General features: G+C 50.0%; 1 protein-coding gene across 5 annotated transcripts in view; it reads right to left on the reverse strand.

Moving 5' to 3' along the window:
- DLG3 (discs large MAGUK scaffold protein 3) overlaps nucleotides 1-26,526 on the reverse strand; it is a 186,803-nt gene that overhangs the window by 88,712 nt on the left and 71,565 nt on the right. For 4 of the 5 annotated variants that reach the window (XM_067547973.1, XM_067547972.1, XM_067547978.1 and 1 more), the window contains one exon: nucleotides 20,718-20,771. In XM_067547973.1, coding sequence (XP_067404074.1) covers nucleotides 20,718-20,771 — 54 coding nt within the window. Of the gene's footprint in view, nucleotides 1-13,750; nucleotides 13,808-20,717; nucleotides 20,772-26,526 lie in introns of those variants that run through there. The other variant, XM_067547975.1, reaches the window with a different exon arrangement.

The following is a 26,526-nucleotide window of genomic DNA, read 5'->3' on the forward strand; positions in this document are numbered from 1 at the left end:
AGCTCAGGGTTCCTTATTACGGGAGACACATTCACCAGCATCCCAAATGCACCTTGTCAGCTCACTTTTATTGTAATAAATTACTAAAATCTGAAACCCCAAATTAGGAGAATTAGGAGGCTGCAGGAAATGTTATTTACACGGGTAAGAAAATTTCACGTCATTCCTAGGTCCTTCCCTGGCTCATTTCCTCACCTGCGTTGTTTCAGATCCTTGTCAGCACGTTGTGCCATTGTCTGGGCCTTGGCAAGGTGAGAAGCACAAGCCCACATGATGGTGGCCAGGAGGAGCACGGCTGTGATGGCAGAAGGGGAAGGAGAAGGGTTTGGCCTGCTGTCACCACTTAGTACTTCTCTAGCAGACAATGATAGTAATTGCCTGGAACCAGCCATGCTGGAGCAGAGGGAAGCAGGGGTTCTTTACTCACACAGAGCTGCAGAGTCACAGAAGCAACCCCTCATTTCCATTCCCTTGGCAGGGCTGCTCTGCTCCTCTGTTGGGGAGATGATGCAGCAGCACGGCCATGCTCATGGGTCATTCCCCGGGGCTTGGTCCTCCTGCCTGGGGGTCTACAAAGGAGTGAGGGTAAAACCTCCCTTTCACACCTCTAGTTCCTATTAGCGGAAGGGCTTTTTAAACATGTCTCTGGCTACTCCTGGGAGGCTCCGGCCCAAGCTCCATCACCATTATCAGACCTGCCATATCTCATTTATTTGAAATACGACACTGGGTGGAGCTCTTTTCTGGGGGCTGGGGGGCGAACCCATGAGGTTTTCATTCGTTGGCTGCTGATTCTGCCAGTCCTATTGAGGGTGTGAGTAAATGTGTTTATATGCTTCAGCAAGACCCTACAAGGCTCTCCCAGATGATCCAAGTTTTCACTGTGTGGAGCAGCCCGCTCCTGAGAGTCAGCCGTGCCAGGATCCAGTTCACAAAGTCAGGAACGTTAATGCTACTTATCATTAACGGGAGTACTCGGAGACAAGCCCCTGCACACTCCCACTCCTGGGTGCAGCCGGGCTGGTGGAAACCTCTAGCAGCGGTGCCTGGTAGGCACCACTGTGCCTTTGAACATGCCAAGAACAAGGCTATGAAAGGGCTCAGAGCGCTCCAGTCACCTCAGCTCCTTCCACCGCACTCCTGGAGCCCCTCAGATGTGACAGGGCTCCAAGGAAGTGCGAAAGCTGAGCAGGGAGCATGGATGTGCAGAGTCTCATTTAGAAGAAACTCGGATTACTGGTGAGTATCCTCCATTTCTTCTTCAAGTGGCTTCTGCACGTAGCCACGTGTGGGAGCTTAGCAGGCGATGCAGCCTCCTGAGGATGGTGGGAGAAGGACTAGTTGATGAGAAACTGTGGCACCGCTCTGGCGAATTGGAATTCTGATCTGGATACCAAGTCCATTGAGTAATGTCTTGTGACTGCACGGATTGAGCGCCAAGTAGCAGCTTTACAGATCTCAACTACTGGGATACATCTACAAAAAGTCAGCGTTTGCCTTATCCCTAGATGAATGGGTTTTGAGTCCCTTGGGCATAAGGGACCCTGAGGATAGTACAGAGCCTGATCCACTTGGACAGGTACTGAGATGTACTGGCTGTTGGAGGCCCAGTGCAATTTGAGTTGCCTGACCACAGTTTTGAGGCCTAGCATAGCTTCAGTTGCTTGATTGACTATTCTGGCCTCCACAGCCTGACATCTTCCAGTTGGCAGAGACAAACAGGATCACTGAGTGACCTTGCAGATGTCTCCGTTTCTGCATGCCAGGGCACATAAGACGACATACATAACATGCTTGCTTGCAGCTGCACATGGATAACGGTGATGGGAGTAATAGGTTAGCCTTGAACAGCTGGGGGTACATTTTTTCTACTGTCAAGGGGCATATGTTCTCGCCATCCCTCTTATCACCCGATGTTGTTTTGACGACCCCAATTATCCTGGTGAGAATGGAATGTAGTCAAGGGTGAGAGCCTGATGTAGGTGATAGAATATGTAATAATTAATAGAGGGGTAATGAGGTGAAAGTTGTGCATAGAAAGGGATAAGAAGTCACTACTTAGACAAAGGGGGGTATCCATCAACGCCTGACTCCGTGGGAGGTGCTGCCGGTCGGACCAGAGGATCCATTGACTCGCTGGCCGGGCCCCTGAAGAAAGCCGTTCCTATATGCAGCCTTCTGAGTGTCTGCTTAGCTCTCCAGGCTTAGTGAGTATGAGATATTGTAGTTCATTTTAGGCTTTGTATTCAGTTAGTATATCTATAGAAAACCTTGCACATTAATCCTTATTGATCTGCAAATCGGGCGTACCGTGTCTCACTGGTATCCACACTGATCATAAGTGTCCAGTATCAACAATGGCCTGACCTTGTGACTGTCCCCATAAAACAGAGCTAATCGCGGTGACTTTCTGTATTTTGAACCGTTTAAATAAAGGACTAATGCTCTCAGCACCCAGCAGCCTCCTCTCTCTAGGGTGAGAATAATGGTTGGGAAAGATTACTGTTGGACTCACCGTTTGATCTAGGTGAAAGTCAGTCCCCACTCTGGGCAGACACTTTGGCTAGAGAATGAAGGACCACTTGTCCCTGTAAAAAGGAGGTCCGCTCTAAATACTGCAGCAGTAGCTGTCATAAAAGTTATCTTGAAAGAAAGATGAAAAAGGGAACATTTTCCCCTGGGTTCAAAGGAAGGCTGTGTTAGTGGAGTAAGGAAAAGGCTAAGATCCCAGGTGGGAGTAGGGTCTCTTACCAAAACATAATTTTGTTAGACCCTTCAGAAACCTCAACAACAATAAAATACCCCTCAACTCTGGCTTCACCAGGCATCTCAAAGTGCTTCCCAAAGGAGGTCAGTCTCACAATCTGCATTCTACAGATGACAGGACAGGCACAGGGCCTTGCCCACAGCAGAGCTAAGAACAGAACCCAGGTCTCCCAAGGCTCAGTCCAGTGCGTTAGTGCCTAGGCCATGCTAGTATAAGATTTCTGAATGCTATTTTATGCTCTACTTGCACGTGCTAAGCAGAGATACCCAGGTGTGCTCTAAAGGAGGCAAGGGACAGACCCAGAGATAGGAGGAGAAGGAAATAGTGCAGTGTGGACTGAATAGGAGCCATAGATTAAACCATATTATTGGCAGCTGTCTACAGGGAGTATGTATTTACCTTATAGGCCATAGCAGGAATGAGTGGACTCAATCAGAGCAGCCAAGCTCCCGGTCCGTCTTGGACATAGCCATACCACACAGTACCTCCTGCTAACTCTTGCATTGCAGGTGCTCCCTGCTGCAGGGTTCCTCCCCAAAATTGGTCTCCTCAGCTCTCCACACACTAAGCGCTTCTGGAGATGCCTTAACCCTCCGCCACGTCACAACACAAGAAGTCTCACAAACAAAGGTTCTTCTGCCTTTTAGGGCATCTTTTCAGCCCACTTTCTGGGCACTATTCCCAGCCCCTTTCTGAGCTCCCTTGGAGAGTCTCTTTCTTTCTCCCCTATGGCTAGAGCTCTGGCCCCAAGCTGTTTTCCCTGGTGTACCCTTTCCCCTCAGTCTTGGCTCAGGGCCTTCCCCAGGAACATGTGAGCAAGCCAGCCTTTCCAACAGCCACAATGTCACTGATCTCACTCCGCCCTCTAAGGCCCAGCTGTTGCTCAGCTATCACCTGACTCTCCTCGGGCCCATCCCCTCGGACTGGGAAGCAGCTAATTCATTATGGCATAGATGTGGCTGGCCCCATTTCCCCTTAAAGGTCTCCTGAGAGTCCCACTGAATCCTTCAGTGACCATTTACATTGGCCATGCTGATTCCTGCTCTGCTGGCCTTTTGTCTTTTTTGGATAGTGTCATGTCTTGTCAAACCAGGAATCACAGGATAATTATCCTGGACTATGGACCATTCCCAGAGAGCCACTGCTCCCCTGCAGAGTTGGCTGGAGTGGATCCGTGCTGGATTGTTAACATCAAACACTACTGTAGTGTTGCCAGTGACGCCTTGAACCACACACCCTCAGACGGGGGAAGGAAGGATTTGAGAGCCCAACAGATTGCTTCCAACTCTAATACTCTGATACGAAACTTTCTTCCCAGAGGTTCTAGTGATCATGAATCTAGGGGCCTTGACAATGAGTACTCAAACCAAGAAGGGAGACGTTAGAAACTATTTTAAAATCCATTAAAAATTGGGAGTCATACCCTACTGAGGAAAATAGAAAGGAATGTACATTGGCAAGTCAAGTGTAAACGTATAACTAGGCAGGCCAAAAAAGAATTGGAAGAGCAACTAACAAAAGACACAAAAACTAACAGGAACATTCTGTAAGTACATCGGAAGCAGGAAGCCTGCCAAACAATCAGTGGGCACTGGACGACTGAGGTACCAAAGGAGCACTCAAGGAAGATAGGGCCATTGTGGAGAAGCTACACGAGTTCTTTGCATCAGTCTTCACCACGGAAGATGTGAGGGAGATTCTTACACCTGAGCCATTATTTTTAGGTGACAAATCTGAGACACAGTTCCAGCATGAGGTGTCATAGAGGAGGTTTCGGAACAAATTGATAAATTAAACAGCCATAAATCACCAGGACCAGATGGTATTCACCCAACAATTCTGAAGGAACTCAAATATGGAATTGCAGAACTAATATGTAATACGCAGTATGTAACCTTAAATCCGCTTCTGTACCAGATGACTGGCAGATAGCTAATGCGATATCAATTTTTCAAAAAGGTTCCAGAGGTGATCCTGGCAATTAAAGGCCAGTAAGCCTAACTTCAGTACCAAGCAAATTGGTTGAAACCAAGGATGACCATACATCCCATTTTGGCCAGGACAGTCCCCTTTTTCAGCCCAGTCCCTGACATCTCGACTTTTTTTGGCAAAACTGGGCATTTGTCCCATTTGTTTTTGCCAACTGATCATTGTGTGGACAAAGGTGATCCAGTCTTTGACAAGGTCCCTCACCAAAAGGCTTTTAAGCAAACTAAGCATTCATGGGATAAGAGGGCAGGTCCTTTCATGGATCTGTAACTGGTTAAAAGATAGGAAACAAAGGGTAGGAATAAATGGTCAGTTTTCTCAATGGAGAGAGGTAAATAGTGGTGTCCCCCAGGGATCTGTACTGGGACCAGTGCTGTTCAACATAGTCGTAAAAGAGCTGGAAAAAGGGGTATGCCATGATGTGCCAAATTTTGCAGATGATACAAAACCACTCAAGATAGTTAAGTCCAAAGCAAACTGTGAAGAGTTACAAAGGGATCTCACAAAACTGGGTGACAGAGCAACAAAATGGCAGATAAAATTCAGTGTTGATAAATGCAAAATAATGTACATTGGAAAACATAATCCCAATGATACATGCAAAATGATGGGGTCTAAATTAGCTGTTACCACTCAAGAAAGAGAACTTGGAGTCATTGTGGATGGTTCTCTGAAAACTCAGTGTGCAGCAGCAGTCAAAAAAGCTAACACAATGTTAGGAATCAATAGGAAAGGTCTAGATAATAAGACATAAAATATCATAATGCCACTATATAGATCCATGGTACACTCACAGCTTGAAGAGGTGCAGAGAAGGGCAATGAAAATGATTAGGGATATGAAACAGATTCCATAGGAGGAGAGATTAAAAAGACTGGGACTTTTCAGCTTGGAAAAGAAAGTAAGAGGAGATATGACAGCGATCTATAAAATTATGAATGGTGTGGAGCAAGTGAATAAGGAAGTGTTATTTATCCCTTCACTTAACACAAGAGCCAGGAGTCACCCAATGAAATTAATAGGCTCAAGGTTTAAAAGAAACAAAATGAAATACCACTATACACAAAGTACAGTCAACCTGTAGAACTCATTGCCAGGGGACGTTGTGAGGGCCAAAACTATAAGTAGGTTAAAAAAAGAATTAGACAAGTCCATGGAGGACAGGTCCATCAATGGCTATTAGCCAAGGTGGTCAGGGATGCAACCCCATGCTCTGAGTGGAAGTGGACAGCAGGAGTGGATCACTTGATAAATGCCATGTTCTGTTTATTCCCTCTGAAGCCTCTGGCATTGGCCACTGTCGGCAGGCAGGATGCTGGGCTAGATGGACCATTGGTCTGACCCAGCACGGCCATTCTTATGTTCTCATGTACGACGTATGAGGGTGCTGGAAAGTTGAAGGGTAGACTCTCTGCTGGACTGCCAACGGAGAGAGAAGCACACTTCTAGGTGGTGTCATCATCACTGATGCAGCAAGATCAGTCTTGGAGGAATAAAGGAGGATAATGGAGGCCAGGCTAACCACATGCCACCTGAAACTCTGAATGGAGGAGATCCAGCATTGGCCTTAGACCTCCATCTTTTTTCAGGATCTGGAAATAGCTGGAATAAAATCCTTTTCCTTGAAACTCCACCGAAACTTCTTCTGTCACTCCCAGTTCCTGAAGTGACTGGACATCTGCCCTCAACAAGAGCCTGTGAGAAATAGCGCTAAAGGAGGATGGGGAGGAAGAGCTGAGCATGGGTAGAGAGCAAAACTGGATCCTAGAATCATAGGAACGTCGGACTGGAAAGCACCCCAGTAGGTCACTGTCGAGGATGTGGCCTGTCCCGGCCCGTCTGTCTCGGAGGGAGGCCACGCCCCCTTGCTGTCACACCCGTGTGCAAACTTTATACTGAGGATTAGCTCTGTACCTTCTGTAGCCCAAGCCCCCAAGCAGGGCGGGGTGAGCAACTGGTCTATTGCCTGGTCCTCAGTCAGGTCGAGGCAGGCAAAGCAAGCAGTCTCTAGCCCTCGGCAGGGCGAGCACACGCTATGTAGCCCCAGCTCTTAGCTAGGGCGGGGCAAACAGGCAGTCTCTAGCCCCAGGCGGGCAAACAAGCAGTCTATAGCCCAGGCCCTTCAGGCAGGGCAGGGCAGGGCAGGCAAATAGTCTAGGGGCCTCGGAAGCTTTACAGGCTGGGATGAGGCGAGCACCCCAGGGTGATGTGGAAAAGGGCGAGGGGGACGCAGGCTCACCCGACTCCACTGCGTCCCAGCCCAGGGCCCTGGCAGTGGCACCGGGTCAGCGGGGCACCAGTCGAAACGCACTGACAAAGGATCAAATGCGAGCCCAGCCAGACCTAAGTCGGCTACCGCTGGGCTACCTCCTCCACCCCGTGCCCGTCTACCTGCGGCCAAGGGTTGTCATCAGCTTCCCTGGGACACGTTGCCAGCGGCAGTCCCACCAAGCCCTCGTCGTCTGGGTCGTCCTGCAGGGTAAGCGGGTTCCTCTCCAGCTCCTCTCTGCAGCAGCCGGCTGGAGACGTCCTTCTCCTTCAGTGGCTGCCTCCATCTGAGCTGTGGTCCTGCCCTTTATACTTCCGGTTCCAGTCTGGAGTCCAGCCCTCTGCTTCTGGCGTGGTGGCTTCTCGTGCCGCACTCCCAGGGCTGAGTGGCAGTCCCTCCCCATCTGTCTCAGAGAGAGGCCACGCCCCCTCGCTACAGTCCCCTGCACTGAGGCAGGGCCAAGCATTATCTGGACCATCCCTGACAGGTGTGTGTCTAACCTGCTCTTACAAACCTCCAGTGCTGGAGATCCCACAGCCGCCCTAGGTCATTCATCCCCACGCTTAACCACCCTGACAGGGAAGATGTTTTTCCTAATGTCCAACCTACACCTTGTATCCCAGGGGAATGATTTCCAGAATCCAGCACTCCCAGGCAAGACTGTAGCAAGTAGCAGTAAATATTTACTGCTACTTGTGGCAAACGGCCGGCTTCACCCTAGTGGGTCCCACGCTCTTGCCTTTTGTAGTGGGCCAGGGCGTCTCCAGTCACCCCGTCTCCCCTGGGGAGGGGGTAGGGATCCGGGCCCACCCGCTCCTCTGGGTCCCAGCCCAGGGGCCCCATGAGTAGCAGCTATGTGCTGCTGGCACCGTGTTCACAGCTGCAGTCTTTTTCCCACTCCTTTTGTCCTCCTGGCTTCCTGAGCCCAGTACCTTCCTCCAGACTCTGGTCTGCTCCTCCACACAACTCGGCACTCCTACACACAACGCAGCGCAGCGCAGCGCAGCGCAGCGCAGCGCAGCACTCCTACTCCTCCAGCTCCTGCCCTGTCTGTTTGGAGCAGAGGGTTTTTATGAAGCACCTGGCTGGGCCTTAATTGGCCTCCGCTGCTCCTAATTGCCCCCTAATGGCTCTTAGCCCTGAGCATTCTGGGGCGTACATACCTCCCTTCCAGCGCTATATCACATACTCTAAATGCCACCTGAAATTTCAGCTGGATACAGGATCTGTACTACCCTAAGCAGTAGTGCTGCATTGCTGGGCAGCTGTTAAACAGCTGTTTCCTTCCACTGGAGAAGGTGAATTGACTCCTCCGCACTGAGGAAAGCCCTTTGGTGGGGCTGAAGGTTCTCTCTCATCTCCCTCACTCTGGGCTCTCCCATTGGCACGATTTAGCCATCTCCTCCTCCCTTTCCCATCACAGCGACCAATACAAAACTCAGAAAACTGGGTCAGCTCTTTGCTCTGCCCCTCCTTCATGTGCCTTCCTCTCCAAAGTCTCTGGGTTCAGTAAGCTTTTGGAGCGAGGCAGCCCCCTTCCCCTGGCCCACAGTTTCATTTCTCCTTATCAACTTGCTGGTTGGGAATCTTATTTCCAACAGACAGTGTTCTCTGTGCTGATCCTAAACAGCCCCTCTGGCATCATCCTGCCTTAAATAATGGCGCCCCATGGACACAGCTATGCCCGAACTCCTGATCATAGAGAAACAACACACACATGGAATAGAAGAACACAGAAATCCTTGCCAACCCCCCACCCTCACTGAGGGTCAAGGGCACACAGACCAAGCAAAGACCAATAGCCTCTCGTTGCCATAGACAGAAGATGGCAAACGTCTATTAGAGGTCTCACTGCAAAATATCAGTCTCAACCTGTCAAGACTAAGCCAGGCACACTTACTATGACTTGGGCGACTTTGAAAACTAGAGTAATAGAAATGGAAATTTAATAATACAAAATGCAGGGTCATGCGCCTAGGGACTAACAACAAGAATTTTTGCTATAGTCTGGGAATGTATCAGTTGGAAGGAACAGAGGAGGAGAAGACCTGGGTGCATTGTTGGATCACAGCATGACCATACGTTGCCAATGTGATGTGTCCGTGAAAAAGGCTGATTGAATCCTAGGATGCATTAGGAGAGGTATTTCCAGTAGAGATAGGGAGGTGTTAGTACCATTATACGAGGCACTGATGAGACCTCATCTGGAATACTGTGTGCAATTCTGGTCTGTGTTTAAGAAAGATTAATTCAAACTAGAACAGGTGCAGAGAAGGGCTACTAGGGTGATCAGAGGAATGGAGAACCTACCTTATGAGAGAAGATTTAAGGAGTTTGACTTGTTTAGCCTAACCAAATGAAGATTGAGGGGAGATATGATTGCACTCTACAAATACATCAGAGAGATAAACACTAGGGAGGGAACAGAGTTATTTAAGTTAAGGGCCAATGTTGAGACAAGAACAAATGGATATAAACTGGCCATCAACAAGTTTAGGCTTGAAATTAGATGAAGGTTTCTAACCATCCAGAAAAGTTCTGGAAAAGTTCAATACTCTCCAAAGGGAGTAGTGGGGGCAAATCTAACTTATTTCAAGACTGACTGTGATACATTTATGGAAGGGTTGGGATGAGACTGCCTACAATGGCATAGGACCCATCCACGACTGCTATTAGCAAATATCTTCAATGGCTAGAGATGGGACACTGGATGGGGAGGGCTTTGAGTTACTAGAAAGAATTCATTTCCAAGTGTCTGCAGGGTGAGTCTCACCCACAAGCTCAGTGTCTAACTCATCACCATATTTGGTATTGGGATGGAATTTCCCCGCAGGTCAGATTGGCAGAGACCCTGGGTGGTTTGCACTTTCCAAGCCAACGTGGGGCACAGGTCACTTGCTGAACTTTGAACTAGTATAAATGGTGGATTCTCTGTAACTTGAAGTCTTTAAATCAAGATCTGAGAACTTCAGTTACTCAGCCAGAGGCCATGGGCCTATTAAAGGAGGGGTGGGTGAGATGATGTGGTCTGTGACATGCAGGTCAGACAAAATGATCATAATGGTCCCTTCTGGTCTTAAAATCTATGAGTCTAAGAACAAGCAGGGCAAACTCTCTATGTGACAGACAGACACACTGCAAGGCCATCACCACTGAGACAGGGCACACAGCCCATCAGTGAACAGAGAAAGAGAGCCTGGAGCACTGGGCACGGCGTAAGACCTGAGGCCTGAACCACAGTCACCAAAAAGCCAGGCCATGAGCCAAAGTCAGGCCCTGTCATAAAGCAAGTTCATGATCTGGTACATGAAACTGGCAAAGGCACAGCGAGGGGTATGGAAAACTTCCATATGAGGAGAGATTAATAAGACTGGGACTTTTCAGCTTGGGAAAAAGACGACTAAAGGGGATATGACAGAGGTCTATAAAATCATGACTTGTGTGGAGAAAGTGAATAAGTGTTATTTACTTCTTATAACACAAGAACTAGAGATCATCAAAGGAAATGAATAGGCAGCAGGTTTAAAACGAACAACAGGAAGTATTTCTTCACACAACTCACAGTCACAACCCAGGAACTCCTCGCCAGAGGATGCTGTGAGGGCCAAGACTATAACAGGGTTCAAAAAATAACTAGATAAGATCATGGAAGATAGGTCCATCAATAGCTATTAGCCAGGCCAGGCAGGTGTTGCTGTTTGCCAGAGACTGGGAATGGCCGAAGGGATGGATCACTTGATGATTGCCTGTTCTGTTCATTTCCTCTGAAGCACCTGGCATTGGCCACTGTCAGGGGACAGGCCACTGGGCTAGATGGACCATTGGTCTGACTCAGTCTGGCCGTTCCTATGTTCTTAACACAGGCACTACTAAGTACTAGGTACTGGCTATTCATAGGAACACATTCCTGGGATGGCACAGGAACACAGCGACCCCGTGCCAGACAAGGATGGCAGGACAGACTAATGGTGAAAGATGTTTTGTTCGAAGCAGGAGGCACTCGGTGTAGGGTTGTAGCTAACCACGTCAGAAGGGTAATATGTAAGTTGTTTGTATCAATGTATAAAAGAGAAATCATCGGAGGGGCACCTCTGTCTGGTTACGGGGGCAGCAAAAAGTCCCGCTGCTGACTGAGCTGGACCATTGTAACGGACATACATGTGTTAGCGTACCTGTAAGCATTGAGCCAGGGCGCTAGACTGTAGTTCGCTGACAATAAACCTGGCCGAGCGCCTTCACCACTGAACCGAGTCTGTGGTCTTTCTGAGTGATACTATCCAGGTCTGTCAGCGCAGAGCTGGTGCCGCACACAGAAAGAACACATATCCACACCTAATGACCACCACCCACAGTGTCACTTTAGTGCAAAGTTCCAGAGGGGTCGCCGAGTTAGTCTGTATACAGCAAAAATGACAGGAGTCCTGTAGCACTTTAAAGACTAACAAATTTAATTTAAAGCTTATGCCTGCAGAAATTCAATTTGTTAGTCTTTAAAGTGCTACATGACTCTCGTTTTTACTTTAGTGAAGCTGCCTCTACGCTGACGGTAGAGCTTCTCCTGTTGGTCTAGTTAATCCACCTCCCCGAGAGGCAGTAGCTATGCCGAGGAAAGCCATTCTCCCGCCAACACAGCACTGTCTATACTGGGGACAGGTCAGTGTAATTCCGTCGCTCAGGGGTGTAGATTTTTCACACCACTGAGCAACATAGTAATACCGATGTAATCTGTAACGTACACACAGCCTGAGCTCGCTTCCGTTTGTCGGTATCTTTCTGGTAATGAGATTCAGACCCCCAAACTCCTGGTGCAATCACACGACAGGCCTAGAGAGAGGGATTTCGCCATCTCCCTGTCCCATGATGTGATGCATCTGCATATTCAGACCAAATGTTTGCTGGCGTTTTGAATTGCAGTCTCATGCCTGATATGCTGTTTATTTCCACTCCCAAGTCTCTTTCAGCATTACAGTTTCCCAGGAGACAGGACTCCTGAGTTATTGATTCTGCCACGGACTTGCTGTGTGATTGTAGGCATGCCTCATTGTGCTTCAGCTCCCCCGTATGTCACACGGGGATTTGCCATCACTGTTAAATCAAGACTGGATGTTTTTCTAGAAGATCTGCTCTAGGAATTGTTTTGGAGAAGCTCCATTGCCTGTATTGTACAGAAGGGCTGACCAGATGATCACAATGGTCCCTTCTGTCTTTGGAACCTATGAATCTATGAAAATGGGGCTAGTAATACTTACGTACCAAGCATGTTGTAAGACTTAGTCAATTGTTCCCAATGCATCCCCATCCTGACCAGCAGTCCACATGGAGGGAAAAAAAGTAGTGGGACTTTCCCAAGGTCCTCCCACAAATCAAGTCCTGCTTCTTCAAGACATCAAAATGAGTGTCCACTCTCAGGAAATTGTACAAGTTTTCATAATATGATCATCGCTCTCTTGCATGTTTTGATCAGCAGTGAAATAGTTAACAATGGTGACATTTGATTTATAGTCACAGTGCCACAGAGTTAACACTGCCGTGAGATAAACGGGACAGTGCATAGAGCTACTGACGGCTGGCTGCAGACTTCGCAGACATCACTGCGTCAGTCACACTTGGATTACCATTTGCAAGGTTTTCTTCACAACCACGAGAGCTGGAGGCTCAGGTTTCTAAAACGGATGTTCACATTTAGGAGCAGATGCAGGCTCTGAAAAAAAGATGAGCACCAGCGCCCCATGCTACAATGAGCCAGCCCATTTCAACCCTGGATCCGGACTGGCAGCACTTTGTTGCTATTCCTGTCCTGGGCCTCTTCTGAACAAGGGAGTGAAATTGTAGGTTCTGATCCCCAATTGCGTAGTGATTTTTTGATCACGAGATGGGCAAATGTCTAGACTGAAAAGATGAGCTGCATTTCAGATGAGTCAGGTAACGATGCTTTCTACTGGGGCCTTGTCTACACTTACAATGCTGCAGCGGCACAGCTGCTTCAGTGAAGACACCACCTACGCCAACGGCAGGGGTTCCCCCATCAGCATGGGTAACCCCTCTGCCCCAGTGGTGGTAGCTATGTGGACAGGAGAATTCTACACCAGGGCTTAGATCCGTTGAACTGCATCGCTCAGGAATGTGGATTTTTTTCACACCCCAGAGTGACGCAGTTAGACTGACCTAACTTCGTAGCACAGACCAGGCCGGAGTTTGGAAGTCTGAATCCAATGAAGCATGTGGTCAGGCTGAATTCTTCTATTTTGAAGCCAAAACCAAGATATTTAGAATTGCCACCAAACAGACGCTGTCTGACAACATTACGTGAAGTGTGGTGAATGTTAGCACATGAATGCGCTCTCTGAGGAAATTAACATGTTATAAACATGGATCATTTCTGTATCACACAGGGCAACTTTGCAGCATTTTTACACAAAGCACATGGAATGGCTTTCTGGCCCCAGGGTCACATACAGAGTCTAACAAGTGATCAGAAACAGCTTGCTTCGATCCTTGTTTCTAAACAGAAAGTGAGCTGCTATCTCCCTCATGCCCTGTAACACATTGGGTTCTTGCAGCAATCTCTGGGGCAGCCCCTCGAGAGCTGCTCTTCCTTATAATGCTTCTGGGAAGGGATACAATTTTCCAGATGGAGGGTTTTTTTGCTTTGGTTTGGTTTGGTTTTTAACATAATATTCTATTGTTGTTTAATTTCCTGTGATCTTGAAAACCTGCAGTCGAACCTGGGAGGGGAGAATGAAGGACCGGCACATTGCATAAACATGCCTAGATGCAGAAGGATACATTATCCCTTGTCAGTCTAGTGCAGAAGAGGTAGGGGTTGTGGCGTGGGTCATCCAGATTTTGCAGTCTGAAAGATAGGGGTACAAAGGGTTCAGAGAAGGGCTTTTACCCACCCCAAGTGATCCTTGTCTGACCTGAGACCAAGAAGGGTGGATTCCTGGGACAAAGTTATTTCCACTGACCCATTGGGTTATCAGCCCTTCACTCAGAGTTGAAGAGGAGGCTTATGGGGGGTAGCAAGGGCACCCTCATGAGAAGCCTCTCCTCTTAGCTTGCAGTTGACAGGGGGTCCCACAGACAACAGGTTGTACTCTCTCTTCATCTGCGCTTTGACACTACACTTCCTGCTGTGTTACCCAAACCTAGTGACTCATTTTCAGTCATGTCCGCTTTTCTGCTGCATGTTTTGCACTCCACGTTTGGCATTGTACACAATGCAGCTAAATAATACATGACAGGCCTCGGTCGCTGCTCCAGCAAGGGAGCTCCGGGCTCACTCCGAGCAGTTTATCACAGGGCATTCATTACGGGCAGTGTGTTTGCTCCTGCATAGCTGGGACAACAAGAGAGTGTTAGATTCATAGCCCTACTCCTCTTGTTATAAGTCTGAGACAAGTCACAGAGTCTGAGCTGCTGGGTGTGCTCTTGGGGTCTGTCTACACAGCAAAAAACCTGCAGCTGGCCCATGCCAGCCGACTGGGGCTTGCAGGGCTCGGGGTGTGGGTCTGTTTCACTGCTGTGTAGACTTCCGGCCTCAGGCAGGAGCCTGGGTTCTGGCACCCCCTCAGCCCACAGGGTCCTAGGGCCCAGGCTCCAGCCCAAGCCCGGACGTCCACACAGCAATGAAAAAGCCCCATAGCCCGAGTCAGCTGGCACGGGCCAGTGGGTCTTTCCTTGCTGTGTAGACAGACCCTTGGATGCCTATTACGAGTTTGTGATTGTGTCATAAAGATGAGCATGGACTGGACGTCTGAGTGCGGTAACTAGGACTGGACACCGGGAGCTGCAGCAAGGTTTGGCTGTGGATTCACAGCAGGCTCAGACTGCCATGGCAAAGTCAGCAGTGCGCACGCTGCACGCAGCGTTCTGCTGAGTCTGCGCCTAGGTGACCTTCTTCAGAACGGGAGTTCCCTAACGCTTTCACAGTGCGGCTCGCACCCTACTAAACAGCTTGTCGTGTCGCCACCTCTGCTCCAGGCACATTCAGGTAGCTCCCCGGTGGCTACTGCAGCATGGACCAGCACCATCAGGAAAGCGTAGGTAGCCGTCTTTTAATGTAATTTAGTAGTGCAAACAAGGAGCAGCAGGTAGCAGCATGTGAGCTGCTGGCTATCTGCCAGGCACCAGGCAAGGCCTCCCTGGACCACTGTCTGGGAACCTCTGTTCTCACTCCCTAAGAAGACAGCAATGCTTTGGAGTTGCTTCTCATGCCGATTTCTTGGAATGTCCATCAGAGGCATTGCATCATTTGAGAGCAAAGGAAGGTTTCCTCAGCCCCATGAGGGCATCTCTGAAACACTCATCTCTGTCTATTATGTAAATACACTTTCTAGAACCCACACTGTGTGCTGTGTAAAGCACCTCCTGTATGTGCAAGATCTATTATGCTAATGCTCAAAAAAACCTACCTCCTGGAAGGGGAGTTTTGACCCTACAGAGGGTGCATGGATTGTCTCTTAGAGCAGTCAGGAGAGCCACCTACTCCCACTGAACCTACCCACTGAACGCTAGCTTTGTACTCTCTGAATGATACCATTGGAGATTTATCTTCCAAAAGGATTGCATTGGAAGGATATTGCTGCTTTGACAGTGGCTGTCTGGATGGAGTTTGCCCCAAACGGCTCTCGCTGAGAGGATTACGGACAGGCAGGTGGGAGGGAGTGGCCTGTGTGAGGACATTTGGAAGCCACTGATGGAGACTGTGCAGAAGGTGGATTCTGATTCACAGATCGGAACTGGCACATGATGCGGATTATCCTCTATGGGATTCTTTAATTTAGGCACTCAGATTCTACAGTGATAAACCTGGTACAAAAACCTACACAGAACAGAATTTAACACATTCAGGAATCTTATCTGGAGGACTGGGTTTTGTTAGGTTAAATTCGGGGCGGGGGGAATGCTTGATTCTATACAAAACAGAGATCCCTGCCCCAAAATGCTGCCAGTCGAAGACAATAAGACAAAATGCACCACGTACCAGGTGCTGTTCGAGATTCAGAATGGTGCAGATATTACCTCCCAGCACGTCAATCCACGTGCCTTTCTTTGGAGGGTTAGAGAGAGGCAGCAGTTTGGGGCCGGCTTTCTGCTTGGTAAATAGCCAGGGCCAAATTCATCCCATGTGTCAATCCACTGAAGTCAATAGAACTATGGGATGGGGTGTACCTGGCCTTTGCAGGGATACCTACAGCAGGCCCCTGGTCTTACTGCCCTTTCCCCAGGAAGCAGCACAGTGACGGGCATGGTGCAGTGAAGGCGGGACCTCTTGGAAGCAGCAAATCAGAGCCCAGCAGGTCAAAGGGGCTGCAAGGCCTTCGCAGGTCAGTTCCTGGCTGGGACCAGAGGGGTGGGCTGGACCAGGACAGGGTGCTCCTCTCTGCCCACAGGAACTCAAGGGCTAACCAGAGTTCATTTCTGGCTGCATTTGCTTAAGCCGGGTTTGCAGGGGGAGAGGTGACCTGAGACCTTGACCTCTGAGGTAAGAAGCAAAGCTAAAGGGGGCCAGGTGGGAAGTGGCCCAAGCAAGACGCCGCAGGGAGCTGCCATCAAGCAGTGCGTAGCTGCTGTTTATAAGGTCCCTGAGCTGGAACCCGCATCGTGGGCGGGCTCGGGTTCCCTTACTGGTCACAGTGGCATAAACCTCACGCAGGGGCCAAGGCTGAGCCGAGAGCCCGAGCAAAGGTGTGAATTATAAGGTCCCAGAGCTGGGGCTAGAGACCCTGGTGGGGGCACAGGGCCGTTCATTTACGGGGCTCCTCACTACTCCGGAAGGGTTCACCTGGACTTTGCGCCTTGCTGGAGGGGCAAGCCACAGGAGACCCACCCAAGCCAGCCGGAAGCCTGCAGGGGCACCGGGACAAGGAAAGGGCTGCGGTACCACACTCAGCCATCAGGAGGCACTGGAGGTTGTTTATCATTAAGTCAGGCATTTAATTGATAATGAGTGCAGACTGCGTACACATGGTACTGCCAGCGTGTTTGTTCTCAACGCTGCCACGCTGGCTGTATCTTCTCCTGCATGTCCCTCCTGGGGACTCTTCCTTTGCGGACAGAGACAGTGCTGAGAACGGGACTTGGTGGCAATTTTAAACATGCAATTCTTAATATTCAGCTGGAAAAATTCCTCCTTGCATCCAGACAGCCAGATTCAGTGGCAGAGCATCTTTACCAGCATGCTTTAAACATGCTTGCTGCTGTTAGTTTTTTCTGAAATACCAACTGCTCCACTTCCCCGGGGTAGGAGTGAGAGAGATTTGAACTGGGTTCACTGGAGCACGTAGCCTGGGGTGCAGCCCTCTGGGGAACATGCTCTTTGCTAGCCATTTGGCACGGGAGCTCTGGCCTATCCAGGCTGTGTGCTGGTGTCACACTGAAGGAAGCCATGGAGGAGAAGGAGAAAGTGGGTTTTCATGCAAAAATGTGGTTAAGGAGTAAAAACTGAGCCTCCCTGTGTGGTTATTGCCATATTCTCCCCCCGCCCCCCACCGTCCGAGAGTCCAAGTATTCTCCGAACCAGGCGCTCTGCAGAGAGGTGCCAGAAGAAATGTCCCTGCCTTGACGTGAGGATGGCAGGAGTTTGGGTTCATGACCAGAAGGTGCTAACGCAGACTGGGCGCAGAGTGGCTCTTCTCCAAAGACCTTAGAATGGGAATACTCTTGGTTTAAGATCCTTTGGGTTGATTACTGCCCCCGGGATGATCGAGAAGGTAGAGCAGGCTGCACAGCTGGAATCGGCACGACAGGCAATAAGCACCTCTCTGCCTCCTTGGATTTTCCTTTTCAAAACCAACAATGGAAAAGCGAGTGACGCTGGTGATTGAAGGGAGGGTCAGAAAGCACCAGCCTGAAACGGGCGGAATGTAGACAGGTGCTCCGTGCATTCACCTCACTTCAGTCCTGCCCCACTGTGCTCTCTGCCAGTCAACCCCTGGGCCTGCCCCCACAATGCAATGCACCCCAGGCCTGACCTGTACCACTCTGCAGGCCCCTGCTACACCAGTGCCAATCAACCTCCCCCCAGCCTCTGACAACACCTCTCAGTCCTGACCTGCAGCCCCCCGCCTGTTGTACTTCAGGTCCTCCACTGGACAGGGAGGGCCAATAGTGCAGTATCTTCTGTCAATACATGAGGCTTAGAATGCCCCATTATCTTCCTGCAGGTCTCCAGGGGGAAAGGCCAGTTCAGTGGCCCCCAGGGTCTCCAACCTAGGGCCTCCCCTTGATTTACAAGCCAGTAAGATCCATAGAATAGCTGCCCAGACACAGCCACATATGGGCCTTGTTTTCAGCATCAGTAGTCCTGGGTACAGTGGACTTTCTGGACACCTTTATGGGCCGCCGGGATGAAACTCCCAGGATCAGTCTGTAGAGATGGCTGGGATAACGTCCAGCGGTCTCCAGGTGATTAGTGTTGACTGTGAAAGGCAGATCTAATCATCTAATCAAACCCCCCAGAACAGGGCAGCAGGGGCTGAACTCCAATCACCCGGACAAGTGAGAAGGGGTGCAGGACAGACGCATTAAGCTGCCAAGATGGAGGGGGAGAAGGAAACAAGACAAAGCAAAGGGAGGAAGAAAAGCGAGGGGCTAAGGCCCCGCTTGCACTCAGGCCAGTTTGGGCTTCAGGCAGGGACACAAGGATAACACAGGGAGGATGGAGCCAGCTCTGCCGGTTTGTGGGGAGTTGGGGGCCAGGGCCCAGGCCCCACGGAGGAGCCTAGTGTTGGTAGTGATGTTAGTCTAGCATGATCTTTGTGATCCCTGTGTGCAGAACTGTATACGGGGACATGGAGGGAAGGGGGAACTGCGTGCACCCTCTTCCTTCATTGCCCATCTGTACAGAGCAGGCACAGCGGAGCCCAGGGCTGGGGCTGCGGCTGAGAGGAAGAACAAGATGATCGCGGCTAAAGTGGCAAGAGGGAGAGTCTGACCCGCCTCCCTGCTGAGCTCCATGCAACAGGCCGAGGAGACAAAATGGGGACAAAAGCGGACTTCTACTCCCAGACTGCCTTCTGCCTCCCACTCCTGGCTCCGAGCAAAGCCCCACTGCTCTGCATGCCTGCCCCAGCTACTGCTCCCTTCTAGGAAACACAGACTGGCCAAACAGCATCAGCCATCAGGAGCCAGAGGGCCAGAGGGCAAGGCTGTCTACCTCGGGCTCTGGGAGGTGCCCAGCTCAGCTTGGAGCAGGATGCAATGAGGCAGGCTAGAGGGGGAGCACCAGGCCAGCCGTTCGGGCAGTGAGCGCCTCCGGGCAGGGACTGTCTCTCACTCCGGATCTGTACAGCTGCTTAGAGCGGGAGGACACCAAGTTCAGCCACACACATTCAGATTTAAAGCCTGGCAGCTGAGCTCCCTCCCGGCTCTGAGGGTGTTGCAGGGAACCACAGTCCCACCCTGTAGTAAAGCACCGGGGGGTGCCCCAACACCACAACTCAACATCAACACCCATCGGTGCAAGCTGGTGCTGAGCGCCAGACCTGGGCATCACGTGCGGCTGATCCTGGCCGTTCAGCAGGGTCAGACACATGAGCTGTCCACACAGCCAGGAAGGAGTGGGAGGCACGCCCGACTCCCCGGCAGAGGCCAGAGGGAGAGGAGATGGCCCCAGAGGTAGCCCTGCTGCGGTATTTAGACACAGGTCGGTGGATGAGGCAGGAGCGTGGAGGACTCAGTTGCTGTTTTCCTCCCCTCTGACTCAGTGGCGAGCTAACACCCCGCGTGGTGCTGGCATGCCCTGGAAGTGGCTCTTGGGTCAGACTAACATTCTTTCCTACAGCGGTGCCCCTGCCCCAGTGCGCAATATTCCGTCCTGATCCAAAGGACCAAGCACAAGCCTGGCCCAAGGCATCTCCATGGCTCCCCGGTGCTGAAGATGAGGTTGGCTGTTATCTGCAGCATCCTAAGAAAAAGAGGTGCAGCCTGCAGCCTCCTGGCAAACTGTCAATGCATCTCTCAGCGGGGTAAAATCTGACCGCCCCGACCGTGCCTATGCAGCCAGCACCGTAGGAATCCACGTATTCATTCCAGCAGCTCCCCACGATGCTTCCTTTCTCCCTTCTGCATGTACATTGCTAACAGTTTGGGCCAAACTCTTCAGTTTAATGGTTGGGGCAGGGCTGAAGTGGGTCAAGGACTCATGGATCACCAGGTTGAAAGGTCTGTCTAATCGGATTAGCGTCTCTGGTTCCTCCCACCACCAAATGTATGGACACTTTTCCAGAATTCCCCCCAGAGTCCATTCACCACCCTTCTGTCCCCCACAGGTCCTCTCTGCCCTGCCCTGCCTTCCCTTTGCTAACATCCTTCTGACTGTCTCTGCTGACCATGCGCCCTTGATTTCCTCCTGGGGGCTGCCACATTGGCCAATCGTTCTTAGCAGAGCCAGGCTTTTAGACAACAGCTCCCCACAGGGATGCTGAGACAGGCACGAATGGGGTGGATGGACAGGCCTTCTCTCTGCACAGGAGCTGGGAACAGCTGGTGTGAGGTGCCGGCAAAGGGCAGTTCTAGAGGGGCCAGGCGCCCCACCTGATAATGGCCATTCTAGGAAGGAGAGGTACTGGGCATGCCCACACAGGCAGGGGATACCCTGGAGTGGAGTTCTCAGTGCCCACACAGGCAGCGTTAACATGTTATTTCTACAGAAAAAAATGAAAATCAAAATCCAAGCAGGAGACTTACCGAGAGCCCTGGTTCCAAGGAGTCTGTGTTCACACTGATGGGAGCAGGGTTCGCCTGTTAGAGAGAGGAAGACAAAAACCAGTGTCACACATCTGATCTATGGGTCCCAGTGACCCAAGCAACCCTCACCAACACTTGCCCACCAGACACACAATCAAAAGGTACTTTACAGAAGATCAAGACATAAAAAAGGCAGTGTTCTCTGACACTCTCCTTCCACCCCCACCCCCGGGCCCCCACAGACCCTTCAGCAGACACCCCACTAGGCTGTGTCTCTGAAATTTGGGCCAGGCACTCTTCAGGCAGACCTGGCGAAATTCTCACAGGCTTTCCATGTGCCACATGCAGTCAAGTAAATTTCCTGTCCCTGGGGAGCCCAGGTGCTGTGAAACACGCAAGGAAGGAAACAGACCCCATCCCTTGCCTCTATCCCAGCTCCCATTCCCTCTAGACACATTAGGCAGGAGTTCTTTATCCATTTCTGTGCTCTCTGTGTCAGGGGATCGCCTTTGCTTGGGCTCAGAGTCTGGAACGAGTGCAGGCAAGACAAACAGTGAAAACAGGACAAGTCACAGGACACAGTTATTAAAGTTATCAGCTATAGGTCCATTCCTGGGCCCTACTGCCCCAGGCTCTGGAGCATCAGCCAGGGCACTGATTCTGCATTCAGCCCCACGGGGAGCTGTCCAGCAAGAGCTCCTCCTGAGCTAGCCGCAGGGCTAGCACTGAAGCCCAGCCTGAGAAAAGGAATGATACTCCTGCCCTCTCCCACCCGGCAGAACCTGCTGCTGTCCTGGCCTCTTCCTCCTCCCCACAAACCATGCTAGAGCGAAATGGAAGAATGAAACAGCTGAGAGCAGCAGGAGGCACTGAGAACATCCTGGCAAGTGCAGGCCCCTCTGCAGCTTGGGGAACACGCAGGCATGACCATCTCAAATACCTAGTGAAACAAGGAGTATAGGTTCACATGGGCCAAAAATATTAAGTACATTAACTGGTTGCTGGCATTGAAACCCTTCTCATGGCTGGGCTCAATGATCTAGAGTCAGGACCATGCCCTATCACACAGGGGATCAAAGTTTGACTCCTCAACTCAATATTTCACTCCAGTCAGGGTTGGTGTGAAGACAGTATTTTCACCCCCCTCCCCTGAGAAATGATGCATCGCTTGAATGGCCATTGCTGGCCATAAGTGTCCCCTAGGGGGTTTCTTCCTTTGACGCATCTGGCTAGATGGCCTATTTGGTAAGGGAGTTCCTACGTTCCAGCCAGAAGCAGTGCTGATGTGTTCCCAAGACAGCCAAATTCAGCCCTCTGCCCCCAGAAAGAGAACTGGGCTGGAACCCAGTGGAGAGGGAGAGCCCAGGTCCCCCAATTTCCCAGAGCCCAGGTCCCCCAATTTCCCACCACCCTTAACGACTGAGGCCTTGCACCCAAGCAAGGGGTTGAGAGCCACGCACTTTAACCACTAGGCTGTCTGTCACTCCAGGCTGCCTGTTACATAGCTGTAACAGGGGGGCTATCGCGGATCACAAATGCAATACGAGTCAGCAATGTAATTCTGTTGCAGAAAAGGCAAATGTCATTCTGGCATGTAACAACAGAATTGTCGTACATAAGACATGAGAGGTAATTGTTCCACTCTATTCAGCAGTGGTAAGGCCTCAGCTGGAGTACTGTGTCCAGGTTTGGGCAACACATGTTAAGAAAGATGTGGACAAATTGATGTGAATCCAGACAAAATCAACAAAAATGATAAGAGGTTTAGAAAACCTGACCTGTGAGAAAAAGTTGAAGGAACTGGACATGCACGTTCTAGAGAAGAGAAGACTGAGGGCAGGACATGATAATAGTCTCCAAATATGTCAAGGGTTGTTATGCAAAGAGGACAGTGATTAACTATTTTCCATGTCCACTGAAGGTAGGACAGGAAATAATTGCAGCAAGGGAGATTTAGGTTGGGTCTTAGGAAAAACGTTTTAACTTTAAGAATAGTGAAGTACTGGAACAGGTGACCTGGGCAGCTTGTGGAACCCCCACCACTGGAGAATTTTAAGAAAGGGTTAGGCAAGGAAGGTCTAGGTATGTTTAATCCTGCTTCAGTGTAGAGGGTGGACTAGACTTCTTGAAGTCCCTTCCAGCCCTACATTTCTATAGTTCTATAACACAAGAACAAGGGGGCATTCAACGACATAGGAAAAGTCGCAAACTAATGCAAGGAAATACTTCTCACACAGTGCACAATTATGTGGAACTCATAGCCACAAGGTATCACTGAGGCCAAGAATTTAGCAGGATTACATGTTTGTATGGATAAAAAATAGCCAGAGTTAGAATAGTAAATATTTTTAAAAGGGTTTTGGAAGGGATAAAAACCCATCTACTTTAGGTCATCAGAAAGCCTCTAAGTATTGGAGAGTAGGAGAAAATTCAAATTTATGAGCTTGATGCAGGAATTATTGGATGAGTTTCTCTGGCCCATGTTATGCAGGAGGTCAGATTAGATGATCCTAATAGACCTTTCTGGCTTTAAAATCTATTCATTTATAAACATTTCCCTGGTGACAGATTGTCCCATTACTACCTACTGCTGGGTTTTTCCTTCCTATCTCTGAAACAACTGGTCCCAGCCACTGGCAGAGAGGACCACTAGTGTGATCCAGCCAGGCAACGTCCACATTTTCATGTCTTAGCGGTTTGTATTTCTGAATTTCTCACTCTCCGTGTACTGTACGTGGGAACCAACAAGCTGGAGGTTCTGGTCTTATACGGAAAGATTCTGATGACAAGAATGGGGCAGGAGGTAGTTGATGTGATCTATTCACTGATGTATTCTCATCTCCCCTGCAGCCACGACTACTGGGTAGAAAAGGGGAGATTTTGATGATGGCTAATTCTCCTTTAGCTCAGGCAAACATGACCACTTCCAAGTGTTCTTGCCAAGTTCCACCCACACATATAACAGTGTCACGCTTTTAAGATCCAATGTCTTGGCAGATAGGAGGCTGAGAAGTATGTGCTGTATGTCCCACTGCAAAGCTTTCTGGCACCATAGGGCGCTCATATCTGATCCTGGTAAGTTGAGAGGTAGCATATCTCAAACCCGGCACTGGGCCAGATCTGAATATTGCATGTCCTGGGCCTCAGACCAGTATAATTCTGGGAGGAAATTCCACATTTCACAGTAAAAAGAAAATACTTTTATAGCTGGTGGTTAAAAACCAGTGGTGCTGGTTTGAAATTGCTCAGAGGTTTGAAATGCTAGATGCTATCTCAGATGAGATGGATCGGTGGCAGAATGCAGAGGAAGTGCTTAAAGGTGAATGCAATTTATCACATAGCACCATGCAGTATTACATGACTATTACCACTACCTATGGTGCTTTGTGATCCTTCCGGGGGGTAAGTGCTAAACACAGTAAAGTCACAGAAGCTTTAACACAACCAGCTGATGTCCCCCAGTATGTCCCCTCACAATCTCTTTGCTGTATTACTACTGCCCCAAATCACTGCCTCTCCTGCGCACTGCTCAGGCTTTAAGGACACATGCTGTCTAGCCTGCTCACTGTGTTCTTGCTCTCCCGACATGGAGCATCCTTCCCAGTCATTCCATGCTATTGGTTTTTACATTTGAAAATGCTGCTAGGAGCACAATTTCCCACTAAGGCTCCAAATGGGACCCAGGAGAACAGGAATGTCAGGGGCTGTTTAAAACAAAACCAGCAAAAGGAACTCATACCAGGAAATCCCTGTTTGCCTCCTGCTGGGAGCTACTCCAAGAAGCTGAGTATTATGAGAGAAGCATTTAGATACTAGTCCTGACGTTGTACTTGCAGGATCCATACATTTGTACTTTGCCCATGGTTTTAGAAAGTCTGACAAGCCCACGCTAGGGTTCATAGACGGACTGAAAACACACAAATCTAAACGCACTGCCTTCCACCCTCACACAGACACCGAGCCCTCTAGTAGGGGAAGGAGGGGCAGGACTGTCATTATTGTTTGCCGGCCGGTGAATTAACGTTGTCCTTGATTCTGCACGGAGTTGTGAGTAATTTATGCCCCAAGGTGACCAGTGTGGTCCCATGAAGCGAGGAGAGGGAAGGAAAGCAGCACACTTAGATCACGTTCAATGGGGCTGTCAGATCTCTTCCATCGAAAACACGGAATGCCATTGTTATTGTTCACTAAGCCCTGCCATCATGCTCAGGGCTGTACAAAAGGAAGAAGTGGTCCTTGCCCTACACAGCTCACCATACTGAGCAGACACAAAGCAGTGGAGACACTTGGCTGAACACCCACAAACCCCACTAAAGACCACGGGCGTGGCAGGTGCTCAGCACCCTTGAAAATCAGTCCAGGAGCACGTTTCCATTGCCAGGCTAAGTCTGAGGCGCTGCCAGAGTCTCCCGGAGCTCACAGAGGGGAGATGTGACTGCAGGAGGGAAGGAAGAGGCCGCCTAACACGAGAAGAGTTTGTTCCAAGCTAAAGCAAAGAGAGCACGACTGCAGTGGGGGCAAAGGTTTCAGAGGGTGAGGCTAGCAGGGGCACAAGGGAAACAAGGGCAGGAATAGCGACAGGGTGGAGTTGTGCAGGGTCTGGAAGGTGGGATGAAAACCTTGAAGTTGATGCTGAAAGGGAGGGGAGGGTTTGCGTGGAGGAATTCAAGATGCACTGACGTGATCAGGGTGAAGGTGAGGAAGACGAGGACTGGAGGGAAGTGCACGGAGGCCAGAGAGGTTGCAGTAGTCAAGGCAAGAAGGAGCCATGGCATGAGTGAGCTTTGGGCAGTCGGGATGCAGAGGGAAGGCTAGATTTTCATGGCACAGGAGAAGGAAGCAGCAAGCAGCCAGGCACTCTGTAGTGCACACTGTGCTGAGGCATCTGCAGTCCAGAGCACCGAACAGCCGCACTGATGGCAGCTAGCACTGGATCCAGCTCTCAAGTAACCAGCAGGAAGCAGCCAGTAATCGGCCAATCACACACTCTCTGGAAGGGTCTGGCTCACTAGAAAGACCCTTGAAGAACCACCAAGTGTTGGTTAGTACACAGCTGGGTTAAAATGAGACCTTCCGCCAGCAGAGGAGACTGCAGGTTTGGGTGACGGAGATGAGAAGCTTGTATTCTTCCCTCCAATAGCTTTCAACCAACCCTCACTGGAACCCCAAACCTACCCTGTGCCACACAGACCTGCTGGGCTCCCACTTATTAGGTGTGGAGTCTGGAATCATAACCTATGGGACAGAAATGATCATTCTTATTTGTGCGGTGGTTATGCCTAGAGGTCCCAATCAGAACAGGGGGCCCACCGTGCTGGGTGCTGCACAAACACACAGAAGATTTTAATATAAACCCACATCTTTTCCAGCTTCTTCCTTGGCTGGTTTTTACCATACGTCTCCTTTGGAGTCCTCTTCACTCATTGATACATTTGCAAGCTAAGATCCATTCTTACCCATTGAGAAGCCCTCCATTCCGGTTCTGGATACTAGTGAGATGTAAAGCTCCTTTAGTTCTTCATCCGTCTCACAATTTCTGTCAAACTCTCTGTTGGTCTTAACTCCAACAAGTTGTGATGTGCAACAGCACAGCCGCTTAGGAGCTAGTGGCAGTCCAGACCCAAGGAGGACGGGAGACTGAGCACACCAAGAACTGTTTGCCATCAAAAGTGCAGCCAAAGATCACCCCGGCTGGCCAATGATGAGACGAGGCACGAGTTTGTCCATTTCAGATGTATCTCAAGGAGGTGACTGCTCCCTTCAGCACAAGAGCCTCGTACAGCTCACCTGTGCGCAGTGACGCTCTTTG

The sequence above is a fragment of the Emydura macquarii genome, unplaced genomic scaffold (assembly GCF_026122565.2).
Source record: "Emydura macquarii macquarii isolate MOO-44397 ecotype Brisbane River unplaced genomic scaffold, CSIRO-AGI_Emac_v2 contig_1253, whole genome shotgun sequence".
In the NCBI taxonomy this organism is placed as follows: domain Eukaryota; kingdom Metazoa; phylum Chordata; order Testudines; family Chelidae; genus Emydura; species Emydura macquarii.